Consider the following 16,752-nt stretch of genomic DNA (forward strand, 5'->3'; position numbering starts at 1 on the left):
TGCAAAAGAAACTCATTGATTATAAAAATATATCCAGTTGGCATATCTGTTGTTTTACTTAGCATTTAAATTTTGATGGCTACTGAACTATTTTTTAAGCAACAGATTTGTCATATTTAATAATCAGAGAATAAATTAAATCAAGTTGTGACTAAAATTTATTTTGTTTTTACATTTTATGGCACCTGTAAATATGTATTAATAGATACATAAATATCAACATTGGTACAATGACAATATGCTAAACTGCAAGTAAGCTATTATTAATATAAAATTATTAGACTAAATCATCAAGCAAAAATATCACATAGTATGAAGACCCTTTAGAGAGGATATGAAGCTTAAACTGAAGAATAAATATCCTGATATCTCAGAAGCAATTATTTTTCTGTATTGATGTTTCACTACGTTGACTTTTAAGGTATCACACATACTTTGTAAATTTTTCTCCTGGAGAGTAAAATACCTAACATATTATTTTGCTGGAATTATTTAGGCTTTTATTTTTAATGGCATTTTACCACAGCTTCATTAATTAGGAAAAACATAATCTATTAGCAACATATATATATATATATATATATATACACTGTACTTTTTTTTCAGATATACACGTCAATGAATATGTGAGCTAGTTTAAAAAATATGAACTTGATTATTGGGTAGCTGTATGGACGTGAGTCTGAGTGAACTCCGGGTGTTGGTGATGGACAGGGAGGTCTGGCGTGCTGCGATTCATGGGGTCACAAAGAGTCGGACACGACTGAGCGACTGATCTGATCTGATAGACTAGAAATAATCTTTTTACACTTTAATTGCATTTGCACAAGAAGCTTGAAAGGGAACAATCCCTGTTTGTGAATTATTGTGTTGACAATTTTGGTAGAAGATTTTTGTGGTTGTTAGCATGTCTATTTTTTTATGCAGGATATACACTTCTAAATAATATAAATTGACATGAAACTTGTGTTTCTATGTATTTCCTAAACATATTCAGTGGGACAGATTCCCCTGGGTAATGACCAAGCATGTAAAAAAAATATCTTTTATGATTTACTTTGTTTCCTTTGCCTTTGAATCTTCCCAGTCTCCAGGGACAATCAGGTCAGTTCACTTCAGTCATGTCCCACTGTTTGCAACTGGACTGTTGTATGGACTGTATCTGACTCTTTGCAACCCCATGGACTGCATCACACCTGTCTTCCCTGTCCATCACCATCTCCTGGAGCTGTCTCAAACTCCTGTCCATCAAGTCGGGGATGCCATCCAATCATCTCATCCTCTATTGTCCCCTTCTCCTCCTTTCTTCCATCTTTCCGAGTGTTAAGATCTTTTCCAGTAATCAGTTCTGCATATCAGGTGGCCAAAATATTGGAGCTTCAGCTTCAGCATCAGTCCTTCCAATGAATATTCAGAACTGATTTTCTTTAGGGTTGATGGGTTTGATCTCCTTGCAGTCCAGGGACAATATGAAGTGTTTAATCAGTCTCCTTTGGATCGTGCCATGGTAGCAGCATGTGTCACTGCTGCAAGATTATAAAAACTGACACTGGAATTTAGCCAGAATCACACTGCAATACTTTTCTACTAATTTATTTTCTCACTTAAAGATACCTCTCATTCTCTTGTATCTTCAAAGTGGCTAAAAAAGATTAAATTAGCTTTGTATTTGAAATCAATTGCTTAAAGAGGTGATGTCAAGTTTTATCTTTCCTTTTCCTTTGCATCCAAACAGAATCTTCTAAACCTGGTGCACAAGTATCACAACCAGTTTTTAAAACATCACTAAGTTGGGTAAAAATTATCCAGGACTTAATCCCTATTGTATGGTGTCACGATAGTGTCAACAAATTTGTAAAATAATCAGTTTTGCTTTCCTTGAATTGTGGCTTCTCCCCTACCAGTATGTGAGTTTGTGCACTGGGACGACCCAGAGGGATGGAATGGGGAGGGAGGAGGGAGGAGGGTTCAGGATGGGGAACACATGTATACCTGTGGCGGATTCATATTGATATTTGGCAAAACTAATACAGTTATGTAAAGTTTAAAAAAAAAAAAAGTTTAAAGGACTCGATATTATGATAACAAAGTTATATGAATGTGGTATTACATACAAATGTATACATGTATATGTATATATATGTATACTTTCTGATTGTTTTCTATTATAAAATTAATATACATGAATTATGACTTTTTGTTAAATATTGTAATTAGAATAATAACATCCTTTGCCTTAGCTAATTTAGATGTTATGTTTTCACTATGTCTATTGCATTTCATGTTGACTGACAATAAAGAAATAGGGTTTAGGTGAAATAGTTTTATTCGCAGAAAGTATTTTGAGAACATGTGTGATGTAACACAAATTTAAAATGTGGTACCTGTATCATAATAAACTAAAGCAAAGTTTTTTCAAAGTATGAGAATTGTGCTTTAAAAAGAAGGGAAGGAGGTTGTTTTTAATTAATTCCATTTAGATGAAAGAAACATGAACATAAAAGAATAATTTTTTTTTCAGGATATCTGTGCACTCCCACTGACTGACTGTTAAAAGATTTGTGGCCACAAGGAAAGTTTCTTTTGAAACTTTCTTGTTAAAAGAGAACATATAGAATAAAAGGTTTTCTTTATAAATACAGCAAACTTGAGATGTAACTATTCTAATTAAATTCCATCTTCTGTCCTCATATCACCTTTCTCAGTGTGCAGTCTTGAGGGTAAGCTCCCTCTCTCCCGATTTTCCTTCTTTCCTTATTTCATCCCTTCCTTCATTTTTTATTTATTTATCTCCTACTATGTGCTGGTCATTACCTTAGGCCATTGAGTTACAACGGTGAATAAAGCAAAGTGCCTGTTCTCATGGGAGCATATGTTCTGGTAGTGGGTTGTTTAAGTCACTCAGCCATGTCCGGCTGTTTGCGACCCCATGGACTTCAGCATGCTAGGCTTCCTTGTCCTTCACTATCTCCTGGAGTTTGCTCAAACTCATGTCTATTGAGTCAGTAATTCCATCCAACCATCTCATCCACTGTCTCTCCTTCTCCTCCTATTCTCTGTTTTTCCCAGAATCAAGGTCTTTTCCAGTGAGTATAATCTTCTTATCAGGCAGCTAAAGTATTGGTGCTTCAGCTTCAGCATCAGTCATTTCAATGAATATTTAGGGTTGATTTCCTTTAGGATCGACTGGCTGGATCTCCTTACTGTTCAAGGAACTCTCAAGAGTCTTCTCTAACACCACTGTTCAAAAGCATCAATTCTTTGGTGCTCAGCCTTCTTTACAGTCCAATTCTCAGATCCATACATGACTACTGGAAAAGCCAGCGTTGACTATACAAACCTTTGCCATTCAAGTGATGTCTCTGCTTTTTAATATGCTGTCTCTTTCAACAACACAAGAGAAGATTCTACACATGGACATCACCAGATGGTCAACACCAAAATCAGATTGATTATATTTTTTGCAGCCAAAATGGAGAAGCTCTATACAGTCAGCAAAAAGAAGACTGGGAGATGACTGTGGCTCAGTTAATGAACAACTTTTTGCCAATTCAGACTTAAATTGAAGAAAGTAGGGAAAACCACTAGACCATTCAGGTATGACCTAAATGAATTCCCTTATGATTATAGTGTGGGAGTGAGAAATAGATTTAAGGGACAAGATCTGATAGACAGAGTGTCTGATGAGCTATGGATGGAGGTTCATGACATTGTACAGGAGACATGGATCAAGATCATCCCCATGGAAAAGAAATGCAAAAAAGCAAAATGGCTGTCTGGGGAGGCCTTACAAATAGCTGTGAAAAGAAGAGAAGCGAAAGCAAAGGAAAAAAGGAAAGATATAAGCATCTGAATGCAGAATTCCAAAGAATAGCAAGGATAGATAAGAAAGCTTTCCTCAGTGATCAATGCAAAGAAATAGAGGAAAACCACAGAATGGGAAAGACTAGAGATCTCTTCAAGAAAATTAGAGATACCAAGGGAACATTTCATACAAAGCTGGGCTCGATAAAGGACAGAAATGATATGGGCCTAAAAGAAGCAGAAGATATTAAGAAGAGGTGGCAAGAATACATAGGAGAACCGTACAAAAAAGAGCTTCATGACCCAGATAATCATGATGGTTTGATTACTCACCTAGAGCCAGACATCCTGGAATGTGAAGTCAAGTGGGCCTTAGAAAGCATCACTATGAACAAAGCTAGTGGAGGTGAAGGAGTTCCAGTGGAGCTATTTCAAATCCTGAAAAATGATGCTGTGAAAGTGCTGCACTCAATATGCCAGCAAATTTGGAAAACTCAGCAGTGGCCACAGGACTGGAAAAGGTCAGTTTTCATTTCAATCCCAAAGAAAGACAATGCCAAAGAATGCTCAAACTACCACACAATTGCACTCATCTCACATTCTAGTAAAGTAATGCTCAAAATTCTCCAAGCCAGGCTTCAGCAATACGTGAACTGTGAACTTCCAGATGTTCAAGCTGATTTTAGAAAAGGCAGAGGAACCAGAGATCAAATTGCCAACATCTGCTGGATCATGGAAAAAGAAAGAGAGTTCCAGAAAAACATCTATTTCTGCTTTATTGACTATGCCAAAGCCTTTGACTGTGTGGATCACAATAAACTGTGGAAAATTCTGAAAGAGATAGGAATACCAGACCACCTGACCTGCCTCTTGAGAAATCTGTATGCAGGTCAGGAAGCAACAGTTGGAACTGGACATGGAACAACAGACTGGTTCTGAATAGGAAAAGGAGTACGTCAAGGCTGTATATTGTCACTCTGCTTATTTAACTTATACGCAGAGTACATCATGAGAAACACTGGGCTGGAAGAAGCACAAGCTGGAATCAAGATTACTGGGAGAAATATCAATAACCTCAGATATGCAGATAACACCACCCTTATGGCAGAAAGTGAAGAGGAACTAAAAAGCCTCTTGATGAAGGTGAAAGAGGAGAGTGAAAAAGTTGGCTTATAGCTCAACATTCAGAAAACGAAGATCATGGCATCCAGTCCCATCACTTCATGGGAAATAGATGGGAAAACAGTGGAAACTGACTTTATTTTTCTGGGCTCCAAAATCACTGCAGATGGTGACTGCAGCCATGAAATTAAAAGACACTTACTCCTTGGAAAGAAAGTTATGACCAACTTAGACAGCATATTAAAAAGCAGAGATATTACTTTGCAACAAAGATCCGTCTAGTCAAGGCTATGGTTTTTCTAGTGGTCATGTATGGATGTGAGAGTTGGAATGTGAAGAAAGCTGAATGCCGAAGAATTGATGCTTTTGAACTGTGGTGTTGGAGAAGACTCTTGAGAGTCCCTTGGACTGCAAGGAGATCCAACCAGTCTCTCCTAAAGGAGATCAGTCCTGGGTGTTCATTGGAAGGACTGATGCTGAAGCTGAAACTCCAATACTTTGGCCACCTGATGCGAAGAGTTGACTCATTGTAAAAGACCCTGATGCTACGAGGGATTGGGGGCAGGAGGAAAAGGGGATGACAGAGGATGAGATGGCTGGATGGCATCACCAACTCGATGGACATGAGTTTGAGTGAGCTCCGAGAGTTGGTAATGGACAGGGAGGCCCGGCGTGCTGCAATTCATGGGGTCGCAAAGAATCGGACACGACTGAGCGACTGAACTGAACTGAATTAGGTTTGTCATAGCTTATCTTCCAAGGAACAAGTGTCTTTTAATTTCATGGATGTAGTCTCTGTCTGCAATGATTTTGGAGCCCAAGAAAATAAAGTCTGTCACTGTTTCCATTGTTTCCCATGTATTTGCCATGAATGATAGGACCAGATGCTATGATCTTAGTTTTTTGAAAGTTGTTTTTAAGCCAGCTTTTTCACTCTCCTCTTTCACCTTTATCAAGAGGCTCTTTGATGAAGAGAACTCTTTATCAGGTTCTTCTTTGCTTTCTGCCATAAGGGTCGTGTCATCTGCATATCTGAGGTTATTGATATTTCTCCTGGCAATCTTGATCCCAGCTTGAGCTTCATCCAGCCCAGCATTTTACGTGTACTCTGCATATGTGTTAAATAAGCAGGGTGGTAATATATAGCCTTGACATACCCCGTTCTGAATTTTGAAGTAGTTCATTGTTCCATATCTCTTTCTAACTGTTACTTCTTGACCTGCATGTATGTTTCTCAGGAAGCAAGTCAGGTGGTTTGATATTCCCATCTCTTTAAGAATTGTCCACAGTTTGTTGTGAGACCCACACAGTCAAAGACTTTAGCTTAATCGGTGAAGCAGAAGTATATGTTTTTCTGGAACTCTTTTGCTTTGCAATATAGTTTTTCCTATATAAAAGTATACAGTTTTTAGTGTGCATATCACACACGCATACATACATGTTCTATAATTATATAGAAAATATATATACTTTTCTATATAGTTATTGAATACCTATGTATATATGTATGATGTACATATCAAAAACTGTATACTTTCAAATAATTTTTTATTTTTTAAGATATTGTTCTCTTAAGACATTTATGGAATTGCTAGTAAATAGATCAACTAAATATTGTGATATACTTAAATGTATAGGAATTGCTTTTGATTCTCTACTAAGTATTTGTTTTTCATTGTTTTTATTTTTTCATAAATTTCTGTTTCTATAATAATGCATTCATATTTTGTCATGCATATAAAAATGTGTATTTCCTCACATGCATCTTATACATTATGAAAATACCCTTAGAAGAAATACTTATTCCTTTAATACTGATCAGTAACACATGTTGCATTTTTTAAACTGCTGATTTTTCCACAAATGTTTCTCTCTCTTTTTTTTAGTACCTCTGAAATCCCTCAGTTCCGGCTACCATATGATGTAGTAAATTTTGAGATTGAGCTTATGAAAGACCTTGGTGTAAAGGTAAGTGAAAAACATAACATTTATGTATTGCTTTAAAAGAAAGGAATAAGCTCTGTATTGAAGATTAACAGCAAAATGTCACACACTTTAGGAAAGAACAATTAAAAGCTACACCAGGCAGAAGCAGAAAGATGCTTCTCCTTGCTTAGGGCATTTGTCTGTCTACTGTCTGAATGCCACTAGCCTGGAAAAGGGCAATCAATAGTTCTCATCTGGCACGCCTGCATGTGATTAATTGTCTGTAAGAAACAAATTCCTAAATTGCTTTAGGGGTTCAGTGCAGCTAATAGAAGGATTTGGATTCTTTAATCACGTTTTTTTTTTTTTTTTTTTTGTGGAAGTTATGTGAACTCGGAAACATTTGTATTACACAATTTGGGACAAAATTTCTTACAGAGGTTTATTTTATTTACTATATGCATAATGTCAGTAGTGTTAACGTCATAATCCTTTTTCAATATAAACAGCAATTCAGCAAGGTAGAAAGCAACAATTCAGTATTTTTGTTTTGTGAAATAAATATTGTGTTGTTCTTTTAAAGATGATCAAAACTCAATACATTTTACTTTTAGATATAGCTTTAGATATTTCCATTCTTTTGTATTATTTTTAAGAATATATTCTGGCTCTTCACCTAAATTTATTGCTATTTTTTTTTCAAAACTTTTTCCTTTCCATGACGGATACAAAATCATAGATTAATGGAATATTGTAAATTACATAATACATTGTTGTAAGTACATATAAAAACTTTTGAAAAGTGGTTAGCAAACTATTCATGATTCTTGCATTTAGAAATATAAATTTAAATAGCCAGTAAAAAGAAAAACACTCATAACAATATTTTGCATTTTTATACTTATAATTAATTTTATTTGGCAGTGGTAGGTGATGAAATGTGTATACAATCACCAAAGAAAAACTGTTCTGGCAAATATGAAATACAAATGTGCACACCTTTATGAAAACTGTTCAAAATAATGCTCAAAATAGATTTAAGGGTGATTACTTGCTTCAAATAAATATATCCTGAAAAGTTCTTTAAATGTCTTTCATTTTGAATGCAAGTTCTTACCTGAATCTCATTAAGTAAGGAAATGATTATTGAGACCTCAAAGTAATATATTAGGTGATACTTGAAATTGAAGATAAATCAAAAATTAATTTAAGACACATCTAAATTCATCTTATAAATAATTATAAAATTGCATTCAATTTCTACCTTACTGGATATGTTGCATAAAGTAGGGCATACCCATTACTCTTACTAGGAAACTCATCGGGACATGGTGACATAGTAGTAGTCAGTGCACTGAGTGCCAGAAAATGTACATTTCAGCTGCAGTTTTGTCTCTTCCTAATTTTATAGTCAGATAACCTTGATGAAGTCAATTAATGTCCTTCACCTTGGTCAGTATTTGTTCAAAGGGAAAAGTATCTGTTACCACTTTTTTAAACATATCTGCTTATATATGCCCTAACATATATGTGCTCTGGACATGTGTAATAATCCAGTAGTGTAGATTGCCTTTGGGAAGGTGTAGGAAGTCATTTATCATCATTTTGTACATTTGAATTTTAAACCCTATGAATTTATTATATTATCAAGAAATAATTAGAACCTGAATTGAGGAGGTTAATACTATCTTGTCCATCACTCAGGTTGTTTTAAAATTTGAAGGAAATGAAGTATTCAAACTTGCTTTGTAAACAATAAATTCTATGTACAATTCTGAAGAGAGACAGTAACAAGATTCGTTTTCAGCTTTGAGGACTGGCATCCACTGATGAAGTACTTTCATCTTTTATGACTTATCAAAATTACCCATGAAAGGATATATCTTTTAAAAAATGGTCTACTCTTGTTACCACTTTTCCTCATCACCACATTCTTCTTTTAACCTGCTTCATGTTTTTACCTCTCAGCTAACACTATATTTTAAAGTCAACAATAATTTACTGGCAATGAAGTGGATTTTTCTCTGGATTTATTCTCTTTGGCTCCTGGGCAGCATGTGATATATTCTTATATGTATGTATGTAACTGTGCATGTATGTACATGTATCTATATATGTATGTATGTATTTTTAGCTTTCATGATCTAGCATTATCTTGGATATTACCTGTTTTTTTCTCTCTATTAGATTTGTTTCAATTATTTGATAAAATTATTAAGAATGTACTTTGGCCAAGTTATATACTAAGGATTCTTCTAGTACCATCTTTCTTTTGAACTCCAGTTCTGTATTCTTAGTAGTTTAATGAGCATATTTATCATCCAAATAACATACATTCATCATATCTAAGCTTAGCATAATTAATTATCTTCCCTCCCAACTATGTTCTTCTAAATTTCTTATTGAGTAATTTCAACTTATTTCTTATCTATAGCTGATAGATTAGTTCTTATTTATTTTAAACTGAAAGATTTATTTTAAACACAAAGATTGTGTCACAATAAAACTATATTTGTACATTGTATGTATGTATGTATATTATATATATGTACATTGTATGTATGTATACATACATACAATGTACATGTACATATATATATATATATATATATATATATATACTTTTTTCTTCCACTGTTTCATTGTCTGGAATTTCTAGTATGTTGTAAATGTGATAATACATGGCATCTTTTCAGACCTATGAAATAACATTTTTATCATACTGAATAAATATTTTCTTTTTCTAGAGTTATTAATATAATAGTAACATTTTTGTAGTTATTTTTTTAATGAAAAAAGCATATTAAAATTTTTAACTGCCCATTTAAATTGAGTTATATTCATTTTTGCATTTCTGAAATATATATTTTGCATCATGTTTTATTATATATGTACATCTAGAACTAGATTTGTTTTATGAGTTTTAAAAAAATTTTCTTTTGCATTCACTTCTTTATATACTGAATATTAAAATTGGTAATACAACAGAGAATAGTCAGATTCTGTTGCTTTCTTTGTAGAGTTTCAGAGCTACTGAAAGTCTTCATTTTGATTTTTTGTTATATTTGTGATTTGGGGTTATTTTATAGATTTTGGTTATAGAGTTATGCTAACTTTATAAAAATTAACTTCGAAGCATTTAATTATTTTATTATTGGTAAAAATATTGTCTTGATTCTTATGTTTTTGCTAAATTTTAAATTTTTATCCTTATGCTATCTCAGAGTGTTTTGTAAGAAAGAGAAAATTGACTTTTGAAAAACTTTTTTCATAGTCCCTCCACCTATTTTATTCTCATGCTAATTTGGTCAATATATATTTTTCTGGATAAAATTTCTGTTTCATTGAGACTTTTGAATTAATTAGCATAGATTTACCATACTATTTCAATATGCAGTAAAATACCACATCTGTACCTGTGATGGTGTTTACTTTCACATTTTAATACTTATATATTGTGTGTTAACATTTTTTGATATGACTAGATAGTGGTTCCTCTAATTAATGTATTCTTTGTAAAAAACAAGTCTCAGGTTTTTATGTTTCCTTCTTCATTAATTGCTGACTCTATCTTTATTTTTCCCCCCTGCTATCCTTACCCTTATTTGTTATTCTTTCTTAACCTTTTTAATTGCATTCCTATTTAATTTTTATCTTTCTAGGTTGAGTAGGTAAACCATTAAAAGTTTATAACTTCCCTTGAATAAACTCTTATCAGCATCCACATGTTTTCTTTGGCATTATTATTCAGTTTTGTTTTTCCCTTTTAAAACAGCTTTTAGGATAATATTTTTATGTGCTTCTGTATTCTTGTGATAGAATTCACATTTTTTTTACTTTACTATCAGCAGGATATAGTATGTTTAACTTGTCAAGTATATTCTCAACTGATTACACAGCAAAAGATCATTCCTAGTGTAATAAAGAAATATTCTTCGGAAGAAATAGCATCTAAGCTGTTACATTTTTGTAAAGCTCTTTATTTTAAAATAAAAGGTCATTATAAAACACTGTCAGTTATTTCACCCTAGGTGGACTTTAGCAAAGTCTTCTGTTGTAATTGTGTCTGAAAATGTTACTAATCTTTGTGACTGAATGCTCTTTTTTTGTTTGTCTTGCAATTCAGAATTTAGGTAGATATAAATATACTCCTTTTATAGTCTTTATAATATTTCTAATTATTTTGTAAATTCTAAAAATGTAAATCTGCATAAAGATTTTAATTTTTCTAAATATGTGTAAAATATGTATATTTGTCATTTCTCAATATTTTCATAGAATTCTATTTTGATTAAACTAAATTTTTAAGAAGTTGTCTTCATAATTTGAGTAAAAATGTCTACTATACCTCTTGGTAAATTCTCTACATCATATTTGTCATTGTATTTATTTGAAGCAAACATTTCCGTCATTATAGCTTGTTACTGACAACTAATATAAAGTCATGTCTTATCTCTACTGGAAGCTGAGACCACCTATATGCATTCATAGCCAACACAATAATTTTGTTTCCAAAGAGAGCTGAATTTATTTTTTAAATTATTTTATCTTTTTTATATGTTAGAGATTCTGGAAATACTTGGTCTATTTAGCCAAATTTTGTATCAGAAAAATGTGAAGAGCATGTACATTGTTATCTTTATTTTTTTTAAATAACAGGTAACACATAGTTCATATCAAAAAAGAATTCCATGGCAAATATGTTGTAAACCTTAATCCTATATTAAAAACATTATACATATGAGGACATACTATACAGTTTTATAAAGAAAATTTTTTCAGGTCTCAGAATATTAGGTGGAACTTTGGCTCAGGGCTTATTATATTCAATCCTCTAGTCAAATAGTGATAATTCTTATACTTTAGCTGGCTTGAAACTCAGCATTAAAAAACTAAGATCATGGTACCCTGTCCCATTCCCATGGCAAATAGAAGGAAAAAGTGGAAGCAGTGACAGATTTTATTTTCTTGGGCTCCAAAATCACTACAGATGGTGAATGAAGTCATTAAGTTAAAAGACACTTGCTCCTTGGAAGAAAAGTTATGACAAACATAGACAGTGTATTAAAAAGCAACGACATTGTTTTTCCAGTAGCCATATACTGATGTGAGAGTTGGACCGTAAAGTAGGCTGGGCACCGAGAAATTATTACTAGTTGTGGTGCTGGAGAAGATTCTTGAGCGTTCCTTGGACTGAAAGGAAATCAAACCAGTCACTCCTAAAGGAAATCAACCCTGAATATTCATTGGAAGGACTGATGCTGAAGCTGAAGCTCCTTATTGGAGCTTTTTCGCTTTTGGCCACCTGATGCGAAAAGAAGACTCATTGGAAAACACACTGATGCTGGGAAAGATTGAAAGAAAAGGGCGACAGAGGATGAGATGGTTAGGTAGCATCATGACTCAATGGACGTGAAATTGAACAAACTGTGGGAGATAATGGAGAAAAAAGGGAGTAATGTGCTGCAGTCCATGGGGTCACAGAGTCGGACACAACTTTACGACTGAACAACAAAACAGCTTACACTAAGCTTAATGTGAAATGAATTTTATTCTGAATTTAGCTGGGATGTTTGAGTACTCAGGCATATATTGCTAAAGCCATTGGAGGAAGGTATAATAAGTTCTAAAATATATATCTAATAAAATCATGATGAAAAAATAATAAATGTATAAAAAATACAGGGGTAAAGGAGCAAAAACACAAACAAAATGCCCCTAATGTGACTTTGCTAACATCATATGTATATATCTAACAAGTAATGTTAGGACTTCACAGTTACATCAGCCACAGAATGGTTTTGATCTCTGTAGTTGTCATGTAATACTAATCTTAGTTAAGTTTTACACATCTTGATCCAATTTCCAAAGATATAATACAAGCAAAATTTTAACTTTCGTCGGAGAATGTGTCTCCTTGCTCTTCCTGAGAATAAGTATTGATTTAATGACAAATATTTGAGGGTTTAAGGCTTTTAGAAAAGGGAAATTTGACCATGTTCCCCAGCATAGACAGGGAAGAGTCCTTGTGCTTGTCACTCCACTAATTATTATTGCTTTGTTCTCATTTGTACAATGGGGCTACTTACTTCACAATGATGGTTATCCGCCCCTTTTCCATGTCTATCCACAGTAAGTAAGGTCTTAATGGTCCTCAGTTCAGTTCAGCTCAGATCAGTCGCTCAGTCATGTCTGACTCTTTGCAAGCCCATGAATCCCAGCACGCCAGGCCTCCCTGTCCATCACCATCTCCCTGAGTTTACCCAAACTCACGTCCATTGAGTCGGTGGTACCATCCAGCCATCTCATCCTCTGTAGTCCCCTTCTCCTCCTGTCCCAATCCCACCTAGAATCAGGGTCTTTTCCAATGAATCAACTCTTTCCATGAGGTGGCCAAAGTACTGGAGTTTCAGCTTTAGCATCAGTCCTTCCAATGAACACCCAGTACTGGTCTCTTTAGGATGCACTGGTTGGATCTCCTTGCAGTACAAGAGACTCTTAGGAGTCTCCTCCAACACCACAGTTCAAAAACATCAATTCTTCGGCACTCAGATTTCTTCACAGTCCAACTCTCGCATCCATACATGACTACTGGAAAAACCATAGCCTTGACTAGACGGACCTTTGTTGGCAAATAATGTCTGCTTTTTAATATGCTATCTAAGATGATCATAACTTTCCTTCCAAGGAGTAAGCGTCTTTTATTTTCATGGCTGCAATCACCATCTTCAGTGATTTTGGACCCCCAAAAATAAAGTCAGCCACTGTTTCCACTGTTTCCCCATCCATTTGCCATGAAGTGATGGGACCAGATGCCATGATCTTAGTTTTCTGAATGATGAACTTAAGGCAACCTTTTCCCTCTCCTCTTCACTTTCATCAAGAGACTTTTTAGTTCCTCTTCATTTTCTGCCATAAGGGTGGTGTCATCTGCATATCAGGTTATTGATATTTCTCCCGGCAATCTTGATTCCAGCTTGTGCTTCTTCCAGCCCAGAGTTTCTCGTGATGTACTCTGTGTATAAGTTAAATAAGCAGGGGGACAATATACAGCCTTGACGTACTCTTTTTCCTGTTTGAAACCAGTCTGTTGTTCCATGTCCAATTCCAGCTGTTGCTTCCTGACATGCATCTACGTTTCTCAAGAGGCAGGTCAGGTGGTCTGGTATTCCCATCTCTTTCAGAATTTTCCACAGTTTATTGTGATCCACACAGTCAAAGGCTTTGGCATAGTCAATAAAGCAGAAATAGATGTTTTTCTGGAACTCTCTTACTTTTTCAATGGTCCAGCGGATGTTGGAAATTTGAACTCTGGTTCCTCTTCCTTTTCTAAATCCAGCTTGAACATCGGGAAGTTCATGGTTCACGTATTGCTGCGGCCTGGCTTGGAGAATTTTGAGCATTGCTTTACTAGTGTGTGAGATGAGTGCAATTGTGTGGTAGTTTTCGCATTCTTTGGCATTGCCTTTCTTTGGGATTGGAATGAAAACTGACCTTTTCCAGTCCTGTGGTCACTGCTGAGTTTTCCAAATTTGCTGGCATACTGAGTGCAGCACTTTCACAGCATCATCTTTCAGGATTTGAAATAGCTCAGCTGGAATTCTATCATCTCCACTAGCTTTGTTCATAGTGATGCTTTCTAAGGCCCACTTGACTTCACATTCCAGGATGTCTGGCTTAGGTGAATGATCACACCATCTTGATTTCTTGGTCATGAAGATCTTTTTTGTACAGTTCTTCTGTGTATTCTTGCCACCTCTTCTTAATATCTTCTGCTTCTGTTAGGTCTATACCATTTCTGTCCTTTATCGAGCTCATCTTTGCATGAAATGTTCCCTTGGTATCTCTAATTTTCTTGAAGAGATCTCTAGTCTTTCCCATTCTGTTGTTTTCCTCTATTTCTTTGCATTGATCCCTGAGGAAGGCTTTCTTATCTCTTCTTACTATTCTTTGGAACTCTGCATTCAGATGCTTTTATCTTTCCTTTTCTCTTTTGCTTTTGCTTCTCTTCTTTTCACAGCTATTTGTAAGGCCTCCCCAGACAGCCATTTTGCTTTTTTGCATTTCTTTTCCATGGGGATGGTCTTGATCCCTGTCTCCTGTGCAATGTCTCGACCCTCTGTCCATAGTTCATCAGGCACTCTATCTATCAGATCTAGTCCCTTAAATCTATTTCTCACTTCCACTGTATAATCATAAGGGATTTGATTTAAGTTACCTGATTGGTCTAGTAGGTTTTCCCTACTTTCTTAATTTAAGTCTGAATTTGGCAATAAGGAGTTCATGATCTGAGCCAAAGTCAGCTCCCGGTCTTGTTTTTAATATAATCAATCTGATTTCAGTGTTGACCATCTGATGATGTCCATGTGAAGAGTCTTCTCTTGTGTTGTTGGAAGAGGGTGTTTGCTGTGACCAATGAGTTCTCTTGTCATAACTCTATTAGCCTTTGCCCTGCTTCATTCTGTATTCCAAGGCCAAATTTGCCTGTTACCCCAGCTGTTTCTTGACTTCCTACTTTTGCATTCCAGTTCCCTATAATGAAAAGGACATCTTTTTTGGGTGTTAGTTCTAAAAGGTCTTGTAGGTCTTCATAGAACCATTTAACTTCAGCTTCTTTAGCATTACTGGTTGGGGCACTGACTTGGATTACTGTGATAATGAATGGTTTCCCTTGGTAACGAACAGAGATCATTCTGTCGTTTTTGAGATTGCATCCAAGTACTGCATTTCGGACTCTTTTGTGACCATGATGGCTATTCCATTTCTTCTAAGGTATTCCTGCCCACAGTAGTAGATATAATGGTCATCTGAGTTATGGTGAATACCCATCCCAGTCCATTTTAGTTTGCTGATTCCTAGAATGTCAGCGTTCACTCTTGCCATCTCCTGTTTGACCACTTCCAGTTTGTCTTGATTCATGGACTAACCTTCCAGGTTCCTATGCAATATTGCTCTTTACAGCATCGGACCTTGCTTATATCACCAGTCACATCCACAACCGGCTATTTGCTTTGGCTCCATCCCTTTATTCTTTCTGGAGTTATTTCTCCACTGATCTCCAGTAGCATATTGGACACCTACCAACCTGGGGAGTTCCTGTTTCAGTATCCTATCATTTTGCCTTTTCATACTGTTCATGTGGTTCTCAAGCAATAATACTGAAGTGGTTTGCCATTCCCTTCTCCAGTGGACCACATTCTCTCAGACCTCTCCTCCATGACCCGTCCATCTTGGGTGGCCCCACATGGCATGGCTTAATTTCATTGAGTTAAATATGCCTGTGGTCCGTGTGATCAGAATGGCTAGGTTTCTCTGGTTATGGTTTCAGTGTGTCTGCCCTCTGATGCTCTCTCGCAACACCTACCTTCTTACTTGGGTTTCTCTTACCTTGGACATGGGATATCTCTTCATGGCTGGTCCAGCAAAGTGCAGCCTCTACTCCTTACCTTGGAGGAGGTCACCTCTCCTGACCTTAACATGGAGTAGCTCCTCTTGGTCCTCCTGTGCCCATGCAGCTGCTTCTCTTTGGACATAGGGTAGCTCCTTTCGGCCACCGCCCCTGACCTCAGAAGCGGGGTAGCTCCTTTTGGCCGCTGACCTTGGACGTGGGGTAGCTTCTCTCGGCAGCCACCTGTGACGATGGACGTGGGGTAACTCCTCTCGGCCACTGTCCCTGACCTCAGATGGTCCTAGTCCCAGTAAATTAACACTGGGAGTTAAGCTACTTATCTTTGTAGTTTTCTATACATGAAAGTATAGTTCAACTTTTTTGCTTCCTCAGTCTCACACTATAACTTGCTAGGGTGTAAACAGACTGAGAAATGCAAAATGTTTGTGCATCCTTCTTGTATGTTACATATTCAGGGGCATGTTCACTCTATCGGGGTGGAAAATTTGGGA

The 16,752-nt window shown here is 35.7% G+C and overlaps 1 protein-coding gene across 1 annotated transcript in view; it reads left to right on the forward strand.

Annotated features, from left to right (window-relative positions):
- Positions 1-16,752, forward strand: part of DPYD (dihydropyrimidine dehydrogenase) — a 957,062-nt gene that overhangs the window by 256,552 nt on the left and 683,758 nt on the right. The window contains exon 7 of the mRNA XM_055585018.1: positions 6,813-6,894. Within this exon, the coding sequence (XP_055440993.1) occupies positions 6,813-6,894 (82 nt within the window). The remainder of the gene's footprint in view (positions 1-6,812; positions 6,895-16,752) is intronic.

This window comes from Bubalus kerabau, chromosome 6 (assembly GCF_029407905.1).
Source record: "Bubalus kerabau isolate K-KA32 ecotype Philippines breed swamp buffalo chromosome 6, PCC_UOA_SB_1v2, whole genome shotgun sequence".
NCBI classification, from domain to species: domain Eukaryota; kingdom Metazoa; phylum Chordata; class Mammalia; order Artiodactyla; family Bovidae; genus Bubalus; species Bubalus kerabau.